Source organism: Lepeophtheirus salmonis, chromosome 6, assembly GCF_016086655.4.
Source record: "Lepeophtheirus salmonis chromosome 6, UVic_Lsal_1.4, whole genome shotgun sequence".
Classification (NCBI taxonomy): domain Eukaryota; kingdom Metazoa; phylum Arthropoda; class Copepoda; order Siphonostomatoida; family Caligidae; genus Lepeophtheirus; species Lepeophtheirus salmonis.
Window position 1 is genome coordinate 26,313,966 of NC_052136.2, and position 18,693 is coordinate 26,332,658.

General features: G+C 34.0%; 2 protein-coding genes and 1 long non-coding RNA gene across 6 annotated transcripts; 1 reads left to right on the forward strand and 2 right to left on the reverse strand.

Moving 5' to 3' along the window:
• Positions 1-654: 654 nt before the first annotated feature.
• Positions 655-11,695, forward strand: LOC121119474 (uncharacterized). 2 transcript variants are annotated; one of them, XM_040714141.2, is made up of 11 exons: positions 655-954; positions 1,043-1,083; positions 1,827-1,971; positions 2,873-3,001; positions 3,065-3,253; positions 3,342-3,609; positions 4,443-4,549; positions 4,640-5,393; positions 5,462-5,661; positions 5,729-7,358; positions 9,058-11,695. In XM_040714141.2, exons 1-11 carry the CDS (start codon positions 841-843, stop codon positions 9,693-9,695), a joined length of 4,215 nt encoding a protein of 1,404 aa, XP_040570075.1. In that variant the 5' UTR covers positions 655-840; the 3' UTR covers positions 9,696-11,695. The 2 variants fall into 2 exon arrangements, with proteins under 2 accessions (XP_040570075.1, XP_040570076.1); XM_040714142.2 differs by having other exon boundaries at positions 9,061-11,695.
• Positions 2,322-3,464, reverse strand: LOC121119476 (uncharacterized). The gene is made up of 2 exons (XR_005864764.2): positions 3,326-3,464; positions 2,322-3,263 (listed from the first exon to the last, which is right to left on the reverse strand). It is a non-coding gene; the product is annotated as an uncharacterized lncRNA (long non-coding RNA).
• Positions 10,171-17,722, reverse strand: LOC121119473 (multidrug resistance-associated protein 1). Of its 3 annotated transcripts, none has more exons than XM_071889182.1 (6): positions 17,590-17,722; positions 15,033-15,393; positions 14,369-14,956; positions 13,673-14,278; positions 11,752-13,612; positions 10,171-11,694 (listed from the first exon to the last, which is right to left on the reverse strand). In XM_071889182.1, exons 2-6 carry the CDS (start codon positions 15,354-15,356, stop codon positions 10,394-10,396), a joined length of 4,680 nt encoding a protein of 1,559 aa, XP_071745283.1. In that variant the 5' UTR covers positions 15,357-15,393; positions 17,590-17,722; the 3' UTR covers positions 10,171-10,393. The 3 variants fall into 3 exon arrangements, with proteins under 3 accessions (XP_071745283.1, XP_071745284.1, XP_040570074.1); XM_071889183.1 differs by having other exon boundaries at positions 17,594-17,609; XM_040714140.2 differs by having other exon boundaries at positions 17,367-17,609.
• Positions 17,723-18,693: the final 971 nt, after the last annotated feature.

Here is an 18,693-nt window from a genome sequence, read left to right on the forward strand (position 1 = left end):
CATTGAACGCAAAAAAAAAAAAAAAAACAGGACTGCTATGCTAGTAGTTCAGTTCAGTCAAATCAATATTTTAATTATTAGGAGGAAATATTATATTCCGTTACAAAATTCAAGTACATGACTATAAGGTCACAGTAAAAGACTATTTTGGTTGAAATAAAAACACTAACTCATCTATAAAATATCAGTTAACCCTTAAAATATATATACCACTTTCGTTTTTTTTAATATTGGTATATTATTATCAGTGTAGAACAGGCTTTTAATGCCTGTAATCACCTCATTGTATAATAATTGGCTTATATGAAATAAATTGGATTAATTGAATTTACGAGTTTCTCGTTTTTCGATAGGTGTTGATGATATTTATTTAATGAATTTAAAATAATAAAATTAGAAGAGTTATTAATGATAATGATATGATGGACACAGAGGAAAGCCGGGTAGGTAACTAGGTAGGTATATTACTCAGTTATCATTAGTGTGTAGTATGACAATAAATTAATGGAAATGTGAATACGCTGAGAGGTTGTGTAGTATATAACTTAAGAATTGAGGCGCGAAGAACTCGAAGTTAAAATAATGAAGGGCTGATTGGGCCAGGTGGAATAGAGTGTGAATCAGCAACATAATGATGATTATAAAAGAAGAAGCTGAAAAAGAAGAAGATGAGAGGGATAGAGAGAGGGAGATAAGGAAAGAAAGAGTGTGAGAGAGAGAGACGAGGATATTCGCAGAGATAAATAGAAATCGAGAGAGAAAGAGAGACTGTGAATGTGTGGTGACGGGAGATTGGTTGTCCAAGTAACGAAAGACTCATCATCCGGTTTAGGGTGAGTGATGGAGCCTGAGTCAAAGAAGGAGGAGTTGACTCTAAGGTCGCCAATGGGAACATCTCCCATGATTTACTCATGGCCGTTAAAAAAGGGAAAAGGAAGCCTGAGGCGCTCCGAGGTTAGATTTCTTTCTATTCCAAGTTGGGTTCAAGTCCCAACAGTACTGAGTCTCACTATTTCTTTCCTCTTTTTCCTCTTTCTTTCAGGACAAACAGGATGAAGCTGCGGAAATCGTGGATACCATACGGTACGACACTCTTCCCATTCAATCAAGCATAATCCAGGGCTAGAACTACTAGAATTTGACTTGACTTGCAATACCTTTGACGTTACCCATTTCCATCTGAGAAAAGTACATTCGGAGCTGTAAGATCCAAAGATCTCAACTCCAATGCTTTATGCCATAGATCCAAAACACTCACGACAAACCATTCATTGGAGTCGGGAGTTATCTCCATAGATTCCTCTGTTTCTCACCTAATTCCTCAGAATCACTTTGAACTTAAATGTTTCAAATTAATTACTCACCCTTATTCGTTTATAAGCAATTCCGTTGGGCACAACAAAGTCATTGGAGAAGGGCAAGAGCTTTGGACCCAATATGCGACTCTGAGCGCCTTCATGTTCATTATAAATATGACTACGATTTCTCTAATTGCACTCATCGTTTACTAGCGAAACATTAAGTGTGAAGAGATAGAAAATTTACTCACTGAGGATTCATGATCGAGCGTCGTCATCCATTTATTTCTTCTCACAAAAGTTATTTCCCCCCCATATTTCGTATACATGACCAAAATATATTTTAACAGTTCATTTATTTATATATTTTATAGTTCAATTACAGCTCAGAATGGATTTTCATATTCATTAGTATCCAATTATATATATATATATTTTTTTAAGTAGTTTGAGAGATATATAGTGCAATTTTTTGGATCAGTTTAATAATGTGTGTGAATTTACTTTTAATATTTTTGTTTTTTTCAGATGGGTCTGTGAAGATATATCAGCTATAAAAGAATTCATGGATTCTTCAAATTTGCTCAATATTTATAATCCCAATTCTTTTGAATCTATGACTGAGTTATGTAACACGTACAATAAGGCTGTGGAAAAATATGTTATTAATGATGTAAGTCCCTTTTCATTCCTTATCAAAATATTTTTCAGTGCTACATATATACATGAAGCTATAATTATACCATTATATTTCATACACGAAAAACAGTTGTATATTTTTCAACCATACAACTTATTTGTATTGGTTTTATATTATTGAATTTATTGTCACAACTTCTGCCAAATCTCGATACTAATGTAACTTTAGAGGAGATACGTTTTTTTAATGTAAAAAATTCTAATAATTAAAATTTTGTAATTTCTGTGAATGGCTATTGTACACTCAATACTTTTGACAAGAGGGATAAGTTTTATAGTTTCATGATCAGATATCTGCACATGTGATAATTTTACGATGACATATTTGTAAATATTGATACGATAATTTGGTTTATTGATCATAAAACAGCTTTTTTTACTACAAAAAATCACATAGGTATATGAAGTTACAGAAGCAATATATTAAAAAAAAGTTGACCATTGTACCGACGATATAGGTACAATTTAACATTATGCATCTGTATTTTCTTTAAATGTGTTCATTTACTATACATTTATTTATGGTATCCTTCTTTCTTCCACTTAATTTTTACCTTTGACAACGAAGGTTATGTATTCGCCTCCGTTTGTTTCTTTATCTGTTAATATGCAGCATTACAGAAAAAGTTGCCCACAAATTTTTTGTAAAACATTTTAGGAAAATTATATATGTTAAGAGTAAGGGAGGAGGATTACATTTTGAGAAACCAAGATCAAAGATAACAAAAAAAGGTCGAAAACGAATAAAAAGGGATTTTAGGCAGAGGTTTACACTCTACCCAGTGCCCATTTTTGTTGATGATGTGTTTGGATTTCATGTTATTTACATAAACTATGTTGAATAAACAAAAAAATTAATTGAACAAATCTTTCAGCTCCCTTCAGTGAAGGATAAAAAAACAGAAGTATCTCGAGCACATTTAAGACACATTATTCAAAAATGCTACAATAAGTCTGTTACAGATCCTAATCTGCTTAATCATTATGAAGCTTTTACACCAGAAGTAAGTGGAATTTGTAAATTTTGATTTTTATTAGCTTATTCAATACATTTATTTTGTTGTTAGGTATATGGTGAAACTAGTTTTGAATTAATCTGCCAAATATTAGACAAACTCCATCCTATTGGCCCTGAAAATAAATTTGTTGACTTGGGCTCTGGGGTTGGTCAAGTTGTTTTACAAGTCGCTGCCCTTAGTGATTGCTCTCACTGCCTTGGAATTGAAAAGTCCAACATTCCTGCTAAATACGCTCAGGTATTATTATCTTAAACGAATTATTCCGAATTCAATATTTTAATGCAGTTATTAATTACATATGTTGATTACCTTCTCTTTTTTGAAGGACTTAGAAAAATGGTTTCGATTTTGGATGGGTTTCTATGGAAAAAAGTATTCTGATTTCAAAATTGTCCATGGAGACTTCCTCGATAAACAGTACAGATCCGAAATCCTTGAGTCTACAATTGTGTTCGTTAATAATTTTGCCTTTGGTCCAGAAGTGGATCAACAACTCAAATACATATTCGCTGAGTTAAACGACGGTGCCAGGATATTCTCTAGTAAAAGTTTTTGTGCACTAAATTTTCGGATATCTGAAAGGAATCTAAGTGGTGAGTTCTCTCAATCTCTCGTTTATCCAAGATCCCTACAGGGGTCGATGTCGTATGTAAATTATGAAAGTGAAAGTTTTTAAACGTACATAATAACCTTTTAAAAGCAAGAACAGTTATGACACTTAAGGAAAACGCTAATAGTTATAGTCAATAGACGACAGTGCACAAGTTGGAGAAAATCGCAAAAGAAAAGAAAAAAAAAATATGGATTTTTTTCTCTCTTCCTATTTTTGACGCCTTTGGCCTTGAAAATAGTCCTTTGCTTAGCGTCACTCTTTAAAATGCAATTTTTTATTGTTATTAGTACATTTTTGAGCTGATGGCTGGGATGGTTGGTCCATGGAACAGTTATGAACATTTTTTTATGTCATTTTTTTCTCTTCATATTTTTGTTTTCAGCTTTGGGTTATTCTTTTAACTTTTTTTTTCTCTACGTCTTCTTCCTCTTTTACTCCCTCCCTCCCCTTTTCCTTCTCTAGCTTGCTTCTTCTGTTTCATATAAGTTCTGTTCTCTTTTTTATTTATATCAACTTATTATTAGATTAATAAATATTAAGGCCTCTCGTTTGATAAGTATCATCTTAATATTGCCTTAATAGATATGTTGCATTCGTTCATTAGTGTTGTGTGAAGAGGAGTACTCCTCCTTCCCTTGAACTTGTCTTCATGATCGACTATTCTTCTCTTAGTCACCTTCGAATCCTTTGCTACCCTCCTGTCATGCATGAGGTTCCCGATTAAAACATTTCCATATTAGACATACGACATTGAATCAATAATTTTGCCTTTAACGCGTAAGACTCTTATTATTTAAAATATGTCTTTTTCAGATATTGGGACTATCATGCACGTTTCTAAGATGGATCCGTTAAAAGGCTCAGTCTCTTGGACTGGTAAACCTGTGTCTTATTATTTACATGTCATCGATAGGGCTAAGGTCTCAATTTTTTCTTTAAAGCCAATAAATTAGATTATGAAATGTTTATGAAAAGGAGCTCTCATTCATTTATCCTTTTTTTGCTTTTAGTTGGAGAGATTCTTCCTTAAAAATGCTGCTTCTAAGAAAGGAGCTCCACCACAAGCAGGAATTGATCGTGAGCAAAATAAGAAAAAGTTGCAGCTTAAGAATCAGGAAATAAGTGACGAAAGTACATCCAGAGACTCACGCTCTTCCTCTGTTGAAAGAGAACCACAGGACATGACCACGACTCGAAAGGCATGGTCAGAGCAAATAAAGTCCGAACAAGAAGAATCTAGCACAACTCCACCTGTTGTAACGGCTGTTAAAACTCGCCGAAAAGGACCCCGGCGATCTGTCAAAGTGACTTCTAAAGTTTCTGAAAACAACCTACCACCTGTTTCTGCCTCATCATCTTATTCAACCTCAGCATCTTCTATGTCTTCCAATGCATCTTCAAATTCTTCTTCACCACCACTACCACCACCACCACCTCCTCCTCCTCCCGTCACTCCCGAACTTGAGCAGCCACCACCACCTCCTCCTTCTCGCCCGGTGCGAACAGTAGTCGCTAATGCTGCTGCGATTTCTGCTCTTGAAGGCCAAGAAGAACATGATTTTCTTGATGATCCACCTCACACTGCAACTGTCAGTTATAAAAGAAGAGCAACTAGAGTAAAAAAACCAAATGTTTCTACTTCATTTTCCCAAGAACATCCATCCCCCTCTGAATCACCTGATGAAAAAACTAAGAGAAGGAGTCGTTCCACTAAAATTTCTGGTCTCGATTTTCTTCACAATCAAACTCTTAACAGTATTAAAAGTAAGTTGAAGTAGCTTCTCATTAATTTTATAAAATTATCAATCTAAATGTATATTACGTATAACAAGGATCTAATGAGGATCGCAGTGCCCCTTCTGGATGTATTAATTTGCGTTTAGAAAAAAGTACCAATCCACAAGTTCTTGAACATGAAGAAATACCAGTCTCTTTGAATGTCGATGAAAATGGAGATCCCATTTCATATGAGCTAAAACTTTATCTTCAAAAGTGTAAAAAGAATTTTTTGGATTTTATCAATACTATGAAGGTAACTAATAATAATATATTTTAGATATAATTATGCAACTAGGAATTAATTTTTGACATATTTCTAGGATCCTCATTTTAAAAATCGTGTGAATGAAGAGCTTGCCGAAGAGAAAAAGAAAAATATTGAGCTTTTAGCTCGGAAAAAACAGTTAAAAACGCAAGTTGATAGTTTGTTGGATGAATCTTTGGATATTTTAAAGGTTCGTCTCAGAGAACTTGGGATTCCGGCTACTTCACCGCCTGAGTTTATTGAAAAGGCCAAAGAAATAGTTTCAATTCATCATGAGCTTCAAAATAATCGTAAAAATTTGGAAGGAGAAGTGAATAAAATTCAAGAAGAAAATGACAACCTTATATCTTCTAAAGAACAAGAACTAATTGAACAACTGAGCAAGCTAAAAGGGTTCAGTAATACTGATGCCAAAAATATTATTAGAAATGAAATTGACACAGTTGTGAAAAACGTTCCCGTCTCCTATAGTAATTCAACCTTCCCCTCTAAAAGCGATGAAAACATTTACATCTCCGGGCCAATTACTTGTAGTAAAAAGATTGAGGGTGCCACGGTCACTCCTTTGTTAAACAAATTAAGTGATGTCACATTCACCAAATGCCCTCCCCCGGAAGAAACTCTTACCTCACCACAAAAAAGGTCTAAGGATCAAATGCCCCCGAAACATAGAGATTTGCATAGAAAACGACAAATAAGTAGTTGGAATGAATCCGTGACTATTGAGCCAAGACCTTACGAAAAAGCTAATATTATATCTCCTGGTGGAGTCGAAGTTAGAAGAATAGATTCCCCTGCCGTTAGCTCCTATGATATCTCTCCTTCGAAGCAACAATCTTCCTCGAGGTTAGTAGATTTGCCAAAAATTGATTTAGCCCAATCAATGCAAGCAGTGAATAATGGAGTTAGTGGAAGTAGAGCCGATATAACTTTGCAATCTCATCCAGATTCTAGAAGTAACTCCAGCGAGCATATTGACGAAACTAATTTCGCCAAGTCGAAAGTCTGTACTACACCAAGAGCCGAGCAGTTTCAAGATAGGTTAAAGACTATTATACATTCAGTTCTTTCAGCCGATGAAGATACCAAATCTCCTAGATTACCTCTACCCTCTGTTCAGCATCAAAAGAGAATACAAAATAATATTCAACCGCCACATTCACAGTCTAGTCGCACAATGAATGATCTCATTCAGTCGGAAATAGAAAAAACTCTATCTACGACTGCTCGTTCTAGGCCTTCTCATTATACTCCTCCTTCTCCTGGAGTTACTCGACCTCAGCATTCATCTGTAACACTAACACCTCAACAACATCATTCCTCAACTTCTTCCATGTCCAGAATGTCTAGGGTTATCGAGGATTCCATCCGTAGTCAAATTGAGTCCAATGACTTAGAAGGATTAGCTTGTCCACGATCTAGTCGAAGTCCGGATTATTACAAGAGAGACTATTCCCATCATCCACAACAACAGAGACCTGCTCATCAACAACAGCAAATCATTCCTCCTTCTTATCAGATGGAGGGATTAGCTGCTCGCTATTATGAACAATCAAGGAAAAGATCCACTTCACCCACATTGGCTTCTTCAGCTGTACTTCCTCCTAAAAAACAACATTTGGATGAAAGGTCTTCATCTTATAGACAATGTGGAATATCACCTCATAATTCTCTTCCTCCCAAGGGTAGGCAATGAAATAATATATTTTAAGATGTCAGTTATGTATATCTCTTTGATGTACCGAGTGTTGCATAATTATCTTCAAATTATTTGTTACTAAATTTTAAGATATTTTAATATTAAAAAGGCAAACTAATAGAACTGATTGTTATTTGCCTGTACACACTAAAATTGTTTAAGCTATACTAAAAAATGCATCGAGATTTCCACACTCCCCCCCCTGCGGGATGGCCTAGAAAGGAGATTTCTGAGCAGATGAGCCTCATAAATTCATAATTGTACAGTGGTACCTGGAGGTGGGAGTCGAACTGAAACATCGTCCTGGGGATGGCCTTAATCTAAGCTCAGAAAAAAATATTCTGAACTAAGGAATTCTTGCTTGCGCAAAGCCTAAATCTTGATATCCTGGACTGATGCACTTGGAGTCAGAGGCCTGTAAGGAGTGTTACAAGATGACCTCAAGACTTCAGTCAGCAAGGCCTGGACTTCCATAAATTCCGAGTATATTCAAAAAGTTTGCAAGAGCTTCCGACCCCATAAACTCCGATCTTAAGGGTTTTTACATTGAGTGAAATTACTTTATTGTTATATACGTGTATTTTCTAACATAATCGACAAAAATCCATCCTATGACGTTCATTTAGCCTTACTTAAGAGAGATAATTATGCAACATCCTATATAATACTTAGAAAATGAATTATTAAATTAGCGAGTCGAGCCAAATTTTATGTACATTTAGCATCAGTTTCTCTTAAATTTTATACTGGGTGGAGCATTGAAATCTGAACACTTTCTAATTCAGTAATTAATGACGGTTGAGTTATTGAAATTAATTCATATTTTGATATATTAAAGCACTAACAATTAGTTACAAAAAAAGAAACTGAGCTCTCTAGCTTACATACAAGTCGAGAAAATGACACTTGAACGTGAACGACGAATTTTTATTTGCACATTCCATCAGTTGGGCGTCTCCAGGACCACTGTCTCTTTTTTGACACTTTTGGCCCCAACAGTCCTGATGCCAACCCCCTCGAATACACTTTTTGGGTGCATGTCATGGGGAAGGCCTACAATGTCCTTCATCCAAACAGAAAGACCTTCAAAGCCACTATCTGCCAACACAGGGACGCCTTGACAGAGGTCTACATCTGCAGTCCTTCTACCGCCGCCTGGAATCTATCATTACCGCTAAGGGCTGCTACCTTAATGATTAAGAGAGCTCAGACACGCATCTAATTATAGTATTAATTTCGTTGAAATTTTACTATTAATTAATAAATTATATCATGTTGAAGTTAAAAATTCAAATTGTCTAGATTTTAATGGACCAATCTGTATTTTGTAAGAATTTATTATCTTTTATTACTATTACTTGAGGAAAAAAGGGCACATATCCGAATATATCTGTGGAATAAGTAATTTTACAGTTATTTACTCTATCTAAATCATTATAATTTTAATTTTATCACTAGTCTTAATTTATTGAAGGCATGCAAATTATTAGAAAAATATTAAATTTTCATCAAAAGCCTAAATTATTCGACTTATAAGTTAATCATCCTCTTTTTAAATTTAAAACTGATCTAATCTGGTGTGTTTATATAATAATTTTGAAGGCCTTTCAAATTAGTATGTAATCATTGCCACGTGCCACCTAAATCCTCTTGTTAAACTTTTTACTAATCATCATTTCTTTCAGAAGAAACTCAAAAACGATGGCAAGATGAGATATCTACAGGATTTGATCGATTGGTTGCCTACGCGACTGAAGTGGTGGACAAGAGAAGAAAATCTTCTGATTCTAGCTCTCCAGGTCATCTCAATTCTCCATCGATTGGAGATCAACGCAAGGAAATTGTGTTGGTTTCAACTCAACCCTCTCCAGAATTTGATAATCGAATGTCTACTCTAGGGGTGAAATTTAAAGGTGCTGGCTACCGTGATAAATCTGGTCCCCCTCTTATGAGTCCACCTGGCAGCAGTATGACCACAAATCGTATTCCCACTCCAAATGAACGCATACCCACGCCTGGTTCAACTAGCTCAAGAGCCGCAACTCCAGCGAGTTCTCAAGGTAGTCGGGTTCCCACACCTCGATCAAAGAGTCCTCTTCCAGGAGAAAACCTACCTGAGCATCATCCTAAGAAACGGTACTTTGCTGAAAGCCGAATGTCTGCTGCATCTTCTAATAATGAAAATTTACTTGACGGTCGAAGAACTTCTAATAATGACCCTTATGGAAGGTACTATAATAATCCTGGAGGAGGGGACCCATATTCCCTACCACAGCAGCAACAACCTCAAATGATGAATCCTTCTACGGGGAGTACAAGATGAATTAAATCCCAATACAAGTTTATTTTTTTACGTCCTCTATTATCCTTTATTACCCACCACCCTTTTACACCTACAGTTTTCCCCTTGAGAATTGGAAGTACCTTTAATAAAAATATCTCTTTTTGTGTGTTGTTTTCTGTTTTTTTTATCTTAAGTTTTATGCTCCATCAAATTATTTATAGAATATGACTTATTTTCAGTTTTATTGTTATTGTTTCTATGTTTTTTTTATATTAATTGTGATGGATTATTACAATTTTTTTCTATGCTTATGCATTATATTCTTTTGATTATGTATTTGTGATTTAATTTGTCACTGCCCAAATATTTTTTTTTATTACTTTGCGCCCATCGTGCGGAGATATATTTAAAACTTCGGTGATCCTTGATTGATTTGCGTAGTACAAAGATATAATTATAATATATTATTAGGTCTCTATATAATAAAAACGTGTATCTTTTTAAAATTACAATGTACTTAATAATTATCTTTATTTCCGCATCATATAAATCATATAGGGCCACAAAATACTAGCCCCTATAATATCAAAATAAAATAAAAAACAAAGAAATAAATATATATATATAACAACTTATTAAAAAAATAGTCTTTGTTGGTTTCTAAAAATTAAAAGTGCGAGTCCTTTCAATCCTTCCTACCCTATTTTTTATTTGGTTAAATTTGAGTTATCATTGCATCAAACGAGACCAGCATCACTACACATCGAATAAAACTGACTTTTCTTATCTGCAAGAAGCTCCGCAACTGTTCCATACTCAACTCTCTCACCATTTTTGAGGACTAATATTTTGGAATAGTCCATTATTGTATTCAGTCTGTGGGCAATGGTTATTACAGTAGAGTCCTTGAATTCACTTCTTATTGTTTTTTGTATCAAATTATCAGTTTCAAGGTCCACTGCTGCGGTTGCCTCATCAAGAATCAATACTCTCGTCCTTCTAAGAAGGGCTCTAGCGAGGCAAATCAATTGCCTCTGGCCAAGAGAGAGATTTTCTCCTCCTTCAGAGACATGATATTCTAATCCGTCTTTCAATGAATCAATAAAAGGCTTTAGATGGGAGTGTGAAATTGCTTCCATGATATTAGTCTCATTATACTCGTCAAGAGGATCCAGGTTACGCCTCAAGGAACCAGAGAATAAAACAGGATCTTGAGGTATAATTGTTATTCTTGAACGTAGTTGATGAAGTCCCAACTTTGTTATATCAACACCGTCAATGATTATATTTCCAGTGACTGGCTCAATAATTCGGAACATTGACAAGGTAAAAGAGGATTTACCAGCACCTGTTCGACCCACTATTCCGATCTTTTCCCCGCCCTCTATATCAAGAGACACATTCTTCAGAACATAGTCTAATCCTTCCCTATATCGCGTTGAATAATTTTTGAAAGATATTTCTCCTTTTCTCGGCCAATCTTCATCGGGTTTGGTATCTTCAATAATCCAAGGTGCTTCTTTTTCTGCTTTTGTGTATTCCTGGATCCTTTCAACGGCTACTATATTTGTTTCCACTTCAGATGCCATTCGTACCAACCAATTCAACGAAGCAGTAACAGCTAGTGCATAAGAAACTGAAAGTCCTACCAATCCAGGGCTTAAGGAGTCTCTTCCCAGAACTGCTAATAAAGCAGCAGTAAATACAATCAAGTTTCCAACTACTTCCAGACGTACAGCTAACCAACGATTGGAAACAGTAGCAGGAAAGTTTGCTTTCTGATTATCGTCAACTTTGGATTCAGATTCACTTATAAATGTTGATGATTGGCCATAAGCTCGAATAGTAGCAGCTCCACTTACTGTTTCACTAAAAAAAGAGTAAATAGGTGATCTTGATGATGATTCCAAACGTTTCAATTGACGGGAAGTAGCTACATAAATTCTTTGAATGAAGAAGTAACAAATTATGATTAGAGAAGCTGGAATAATAAAAACAGGAGTTGTGACCATAACCACAATGAGACTTGAAAGTACACCTACATATAAATAATATAATTAATTCACTACAATGAACAAAATAATTTCCAACCTACCAAGAAAACAAGATATCCATCCTCTCAGTACCATTGGCATAACAGAATCTAACACATCTAAATCCTTTCCAAGTCTATTCAATATTCTTCCTTGGGGCGTTGTATCGAAAAAGGACATTGGGCTTTTGAGGATACTTTCTAACATTTGGTTATGAAGCCTTTGAGCAGCCTCCATACAAGCGAGATACATGAATACAAATCCCATAACCACAACTATCCCTTGCCCGAGACAATATCCACCATAAATGGAAAGATAATAGACTTGAGTATCCATGATATCTTGATTAATTTCATCCAGTGTTCTGTTGTCATTTAATCCTGTTCTAACTTCAATTTTCATGACGGCATCTGACCACCAAGCGAGAAGTACGTTGGAAAGAGTGTTCAAAGCCTGATAAATCACAAAGCAAGAGGAACAAGCAACAACCAATATGATACTCATATTTTTAACGTAATGCATGTAAATGTTCCATTTAACACTTCCAGTTTCAACCTTTTCATCTTGGTATTGTTGTGTCTGTGATGTTGTTGGTCTCGTTTGTTTCGTATCGTTATCAGTCGATTCATCACCACTATTTTCTTTGAGACTTGTTGTTGATCCACTTGCTGAATTTGTCGGATTGTTCTTGACTAACGAAGTAACTAAATCCCCGCTATTTAAAGAAACAGATCTCTCTCGCACAATTTGTTTAGCTTTTGTTATTTGTTCCAGGAGTTCATTTTTACCAAAAGATTCCTCTATGTCATGTTTAATATTTTCGTTAACTTCATTTTCATTTGCTTCAGACAAAAATTGCACAATGAATTCGGCGAAAGCTCCCTTTTGCCTCAAAAGTTCCTTGTAAGTACCGATTTCACTCACTCTGCCATCTTTCATTACAATTATTTTGTCAGTAAATGGAAGGTATGTGACTCCATGTGTTACCATGACTCGAGTTTTATCCTTTAAAATTCCTGAACTACTTGAAATAACATTATCATATATATGTTTACCAACATGAGAATCGACTGCTGATAATGGATCATCCAACAGATATATATCTGAGCCACTGTATACGGCTCGAGCTAGACTCACTCTTTGTTTTTGACCTCCTGATAAATTAATACCCTTTTCTCCAATTTCAGTTTCATCCCCTCCAGGAAGCATATCTAAATCTGACTTGAGAGCGCATGCTTCCACTATTCTGGTATATTTATCTCCATCATATGATTTATTAAATAAAATGTTATTCTTCAGGGATGTATTTAGAACCCAAGCCTGCTGCGCACCATAAGCAATAGAACCACGGACTGTAATCAAACCAGATACCTTGTCCATTTCACCCAAGATGGCAGATAATAAAGAAGATTTTCCTGAGCCGACAGTTCCAACAACTGCTACGAGACTTCCAACTTCTATGTCAAGAGAAACGTCAGATAAAATATTTTTATCTTCATCAGACTCCCATTTGAGACAGGCCTTTTCTAGATTTATAGCAAACTTGTCATCTGGATAAGCAGTCTTTTTCTCGACGGCTTCTTCATCTATTTCTTCAGAATTCATAAATTTGTTGATGCGTTTGATAGAGACTCCGGCCAAAACCATACTTCCAATTATCATGGGTAACATGGAGAGAGGAAATCTTAAGATATTAAATAAAGTGAGACAAACAAATGCTTTCTCGGAATCCAGAACATTTTCTGGACTACTGAGAATGAAAGTAGCAAAGGTAACCAGTGATACAAGGAAAGGAGCACATGTCCATATGAATGAATTTCCAGCTTGCAAGTATCCTATGTGTGTAAGAATCTTGACTTCTTTTGAACGAACATTTGAAATAATGTCAAGAAAACTTTGTTCCCATGCATAGAGTTTAACAATCTGATATCAAAAATATTTATGAGTAAAATGCAAATGTAGAAATCTCAAAAAATAACTCACTTTGATTCCTTGGACGACCTCATTCAACAATTTAATTCTTTCATCTTTTTCCTTCATTTGATTCGTTTGTAAAGTTTTAGTTCTTGAAGCTATGAATCCATTAAAGGGAATTAAAAGTATCATAACCAAAACACCAGCTAGCACACTTGGGCCCAACGTTTGCCACAACAAATATATAGCGATTGTAATCTGAAAAGGAGCCGACCAAACCGTGTTGATATAAGGCATGAGATCCACTATTTTTTGTGCATCCACACTCATCAAGTTAACTATTTCTCCTGTAGATATATTTTTTTTCGTAGAAGTTGGCACACGAAGTGCTTTTCGGTAAATGGTGCTTATGAGGGATGTTTTAATTTTCATTCCAACAACATACATTTTATAAAAAAATTTGGACAAAACCAGTGAACCCACCGTGGATGAAGCAAATAATATTACTGCATAGAGTATGCCCTTCCAAAGCTCCTCTTGATTTGTTGAAAATTTGATAATTCTTTTGAGAATGAGAGGAGGTACAAAATTTAAAGAGTCACTAACAATTTTAATGACAGCTGCAGATAATATCGATGGTCCAAATGTTCGAGCTAGAGCAGGGAGAATACTTAGCTAAAAAAAAAAATTAATGAAAAAATTTTCATAATAAAAAATTTAGATCAATTTGTTAAAAAAAATGAATTATTTCTAAAATTATCATACTTGAGGTTTTTTCTCATGCTTAGTTTTAACTTCAACATTGTCATCGCCTTTGGCATATGTAATTCCATTTTCATTGGTTTTGACTCTACGTAAAGCACTATCAAGTCGTTGTAGGAAAATAGGAACTACAGTGCGGGATGACAAAGAGGGGACGAGATCCCAAAGATCATCAAAAGACAAATTTCTTTTAAATCCAGTCCAAAGAAGGCTGTCTAACCACGAAAAGGATATTTGTGATGGAAATGAAGATGTGATCAAAGGACAAGGATTATTAGACTTGATATCATTGACAGCGGTATCTTCATAAAGCGGCCTGGGTTCCACGAAAAAATGACATAGAAAACTGACAATAATACAGAAGAAGTGTAGGAAAAAGGTGATGTCTGCCAGAGACGTTGTACCCGACATCATGACCCATCGAATATGACCATACAAGTCTATTGTATTAGTAGCAAAATATATTAAAAAAAAAGATGTCAAAAGTGGAGATATTCGATATCCTCTGGCTCGCTCGACGAATAATAGAATGAATACAGCCAAAAATGTAATTGCTCTAATAATTGGATTTATTAAGTCTTTTGGATAGAACTAAAAAGAAAATACCATAAAACGATTTCAATTATACATAATAGGTACTTCATTTATATAAAAAGTTTGGACTTACCTCTTTGGATCCCCAGTATCCTAAGTCAACAAAAGCGATGAGAATGAGAATAAAACATGAAAGTGCCTTAACCCTTCCAAGTGTTTTAAGGGGAACTTTTCTTGCTTTGGAATGATATAACTTATAAATATGAAAAGGCAAAAAAGCCCAGAAAAATAGACACGGAATCCACACTAGTATGGTCTTACGAAAACAACTCGTAAAATTAGGATCATTTGTATTCCAAGCATAGTCTGGATCCCAGAAAGGATCCCTATCAGAACAAAACCCATTGAGATACATAGTAGTACTGTTAGCTTCTTCGTCCTGATTCAACTGCTCCATTTTATACTTCTTTCAACTAAGACTTGTACGATAGTTGCTGTAAAATACAGATAAGAAATTATCATTTATAGAATGCTCGAGAGTTGATTACTATTTATCATTAAATGTATTTTAAATAACATACTTTTTTTTTTTTCAAAGAAAAATAGTCCCTTTAAATAATTTGAATGATACAACGAAAAGATTAATTTTTCGAATTGTCTTTACTTTGTATTTTAAATTGTAATATTCCAATTAATTTCATACTATAATCAAAATTTTAGGAATAAATTTATTTAATGCATACTCCCAATTAATTTAAGTTATCCCTTATTGATTTTTTTTAAAGAGACAAAACCAATAGTATCTATGTTACAGGAACGTATGAATTAGCAATTTATATACTAAATGATAAGAGCTCTTTTGTTAATAAATCTCTTTATTTGAAAATATCTTTTTTTTTTGCAAAAAAGGATGAATCTTATGTAATATGAATATTATATAAAATATTGAAATTCTCGAATACAGCGGGTCAATCTTAATATACAATAAAAATAAAGAAAGAAAGGTAGTTACTACATTCAGTTCAAGATATTATTATTTAAAACTGAAAGATTCAGCAGGAACGTAAGTACTACATAAATATATAGCTACATATGATCATTATCCTCTAAAGGAAATAGAGTTGCTGAGTGACTGATAAGGTCTACTAAAATTATAGGATATAATTTGTATATATAATAACTACAAAATGTTACTAGCTGTTCTTATACCATTAATAATAATAATACTAGTATTGATTAAATACTTATTAAAAGTATAGGAAAAAAAAAGATTTATCGAAAAGTATAGAAATAATTACTCCTCACTTTTAACACATTTGATTGCAATATACATACATCCATATTGTACAGTAATAAATAAAAGTGACCTATACTACGAAAGAGTCAAAATTTTAGTAGCAATCTATCAATCACTTGTCAGGAGAGAGGTAAATTAAAACATATTACGTTAATTTATAAACTAATTCATTAAAAGGAATTTTTATATTAAGTAATCAATATCAGTCTATGTAAGTACATAATGTATCCTATTACTTTAGTCTTCAAATTAACGCATCTTTACTTCTAGTATATGTATATTGTTATTCATCAGTCATGTATAAAAATCGGCTATGCACATATAATAATAAAGACTTTTCAGATGGATAGCTAACAAGATGGTGATAATCAGCTGATATCAAAATGAATACTCTAATAGACAAAATGATATGCAAGCATCATACACATACTTTGTTAGCAATTACAACATATCTAATGCTAATAGAAATACCACAAGGACTGTTTTAGAGAGAAAGAAAAAACACAATTACATAAATGAAAAAGCTAACATATTAGAGCTAATCCGAGAAGCATTTACATGTATATATATATATATATGAGTAGATAAAAAGTACAATAGATTGATATCTTATATCTATTTGTATATCTAGCAAAAAGGCTAGTCCTTCAACTCAGAATTACATATCCTATCAAACTGAATAGAGAATATGCCTTTTGTTAGAGGAAGGAAAACAAAGTTTTTAGCATGAAAATGTATATAAACATATATTACAAGTATGGAATGTCAACATATGAAGGAGTATACATGGAAGTAAGGTGTGTGCCATACCCGAATAGAGTTGAATTGCCTTGGGATGATTCCCTTGCCTACTTTTAAGATTCAATGTTATACCTGAGTCACAGGTAAATGTCAGATATCAAATGTAGATTAACCCGATTGTAATTATGAAACAAAACAGAGGGGTTTAAGGGCCATAATGACATGCGTTCGGACTAAATACCGAAACTTCTTTTCATTCCTAAATCAATAGAAAAATCGTGGGATGCGGGATTCAAAAAGGAGTGAGAAGAATATTAAATATATACAATGGAAATCCATAAAAATCTCTCCTTGACTGATGGATCGCTAGTCATGGATGATGCTAATGGGCATGGCAAAGCTTGCAAAAAAATATTAAATAGTAAATACCGAAAGGCGGGTTCACAGCTGAACAGAAATCCACACATGTCACACACAGACTCACACAGGCATCACTGCTACAAACTTAATGAGAAGAAAATTGCCAATAGCCTTTTTACACTGCTCCTTCATGCAACCTAGTGCTTGCTTCTTATTTATTAAGATCGACCATCGTTCTACGCTTAGTGCAAAAAAAAAACAACGCTACGATTTTATAATTGACTTTACTTACGTACAATATTATATTTACATGTAAAAAAAGAGAAAAGGGGAGGATGAGAAAAAAAGGAAAAAAGGGAGAAAGCGGTGGGTACTGAATGCAGCATTCGATACCCGACGCTTTCTCACTTTTTTTCCTTTTATACAGGCTTGAATGTAGCTGAGTGTTTTTTTGTGTACGTATACGGACTTACCTCACTAACACTATAATAAACTATATGTTTTGTTGTCAACTGTTTATATTTCTGCTTCTTTTCCTTTAATCAGTGTTCTGAACGTTGATTGGTTGAATTCGAATGAGTTCTTTTGACGTTGTGAACACTTCACAAAAATATATGCATAATAATTCCATAGTTGGGAAGAATTGGGTAACTACCAACTGATTTTTTTTTGTTTGTTTGTTTCTCTTCATGTAAAAGGTTGCATGATACAATCAAAGTAAAGACGGGACTTGGACAGTACACCTCTACTAGCTACTAGTACTTCTTTACATATTTCTACTCGCTCATGAACTAAAATACTCAGCATTATGTAATGATTAGAATAGTATAGCACCTCTTTGAATAAGATATGACATTAATACAGTAAACTTAGTTAATGTCAACTATTACATGACTCGATGACTTAATTTAAATAAATATAATTAATTAATTCAAATAATACAATATAATTCTTCTTATTGGATTAATTGTATAAACGTCGATCTTTTTTTTTATAAAAAGCTCCTTATTAGATCAGGGTAGTCGAAAAGTCTAAAGATACTCATTAGTAATTGCATTGCTAAAATGATTTTATATAGAATCATCAAAGTTGGACCTAGAAGGAAAAGAAAGCTATTGTGGTTATCCTTCAGAATCAATATTTTTTTACAATCAAATCCGGGAAGATAAAGCAAAATTTGACTAAGGACAACTATTTATTTTAAAATTGGCGTGTTATTAATGCGCGTAGTGGGTTTCATAAATTATAAATAATTAAAATACAGGAGGGAGTTCCAGTTTGCTTGATATATATATATTTAATAAAATTGCTGACTGTAATTTTGTTGTTCATTTGTGATTCATTTATTTATAGGATATAATGGTAAATATCTCTTGTTGGCTACAAAAGTGGGCTA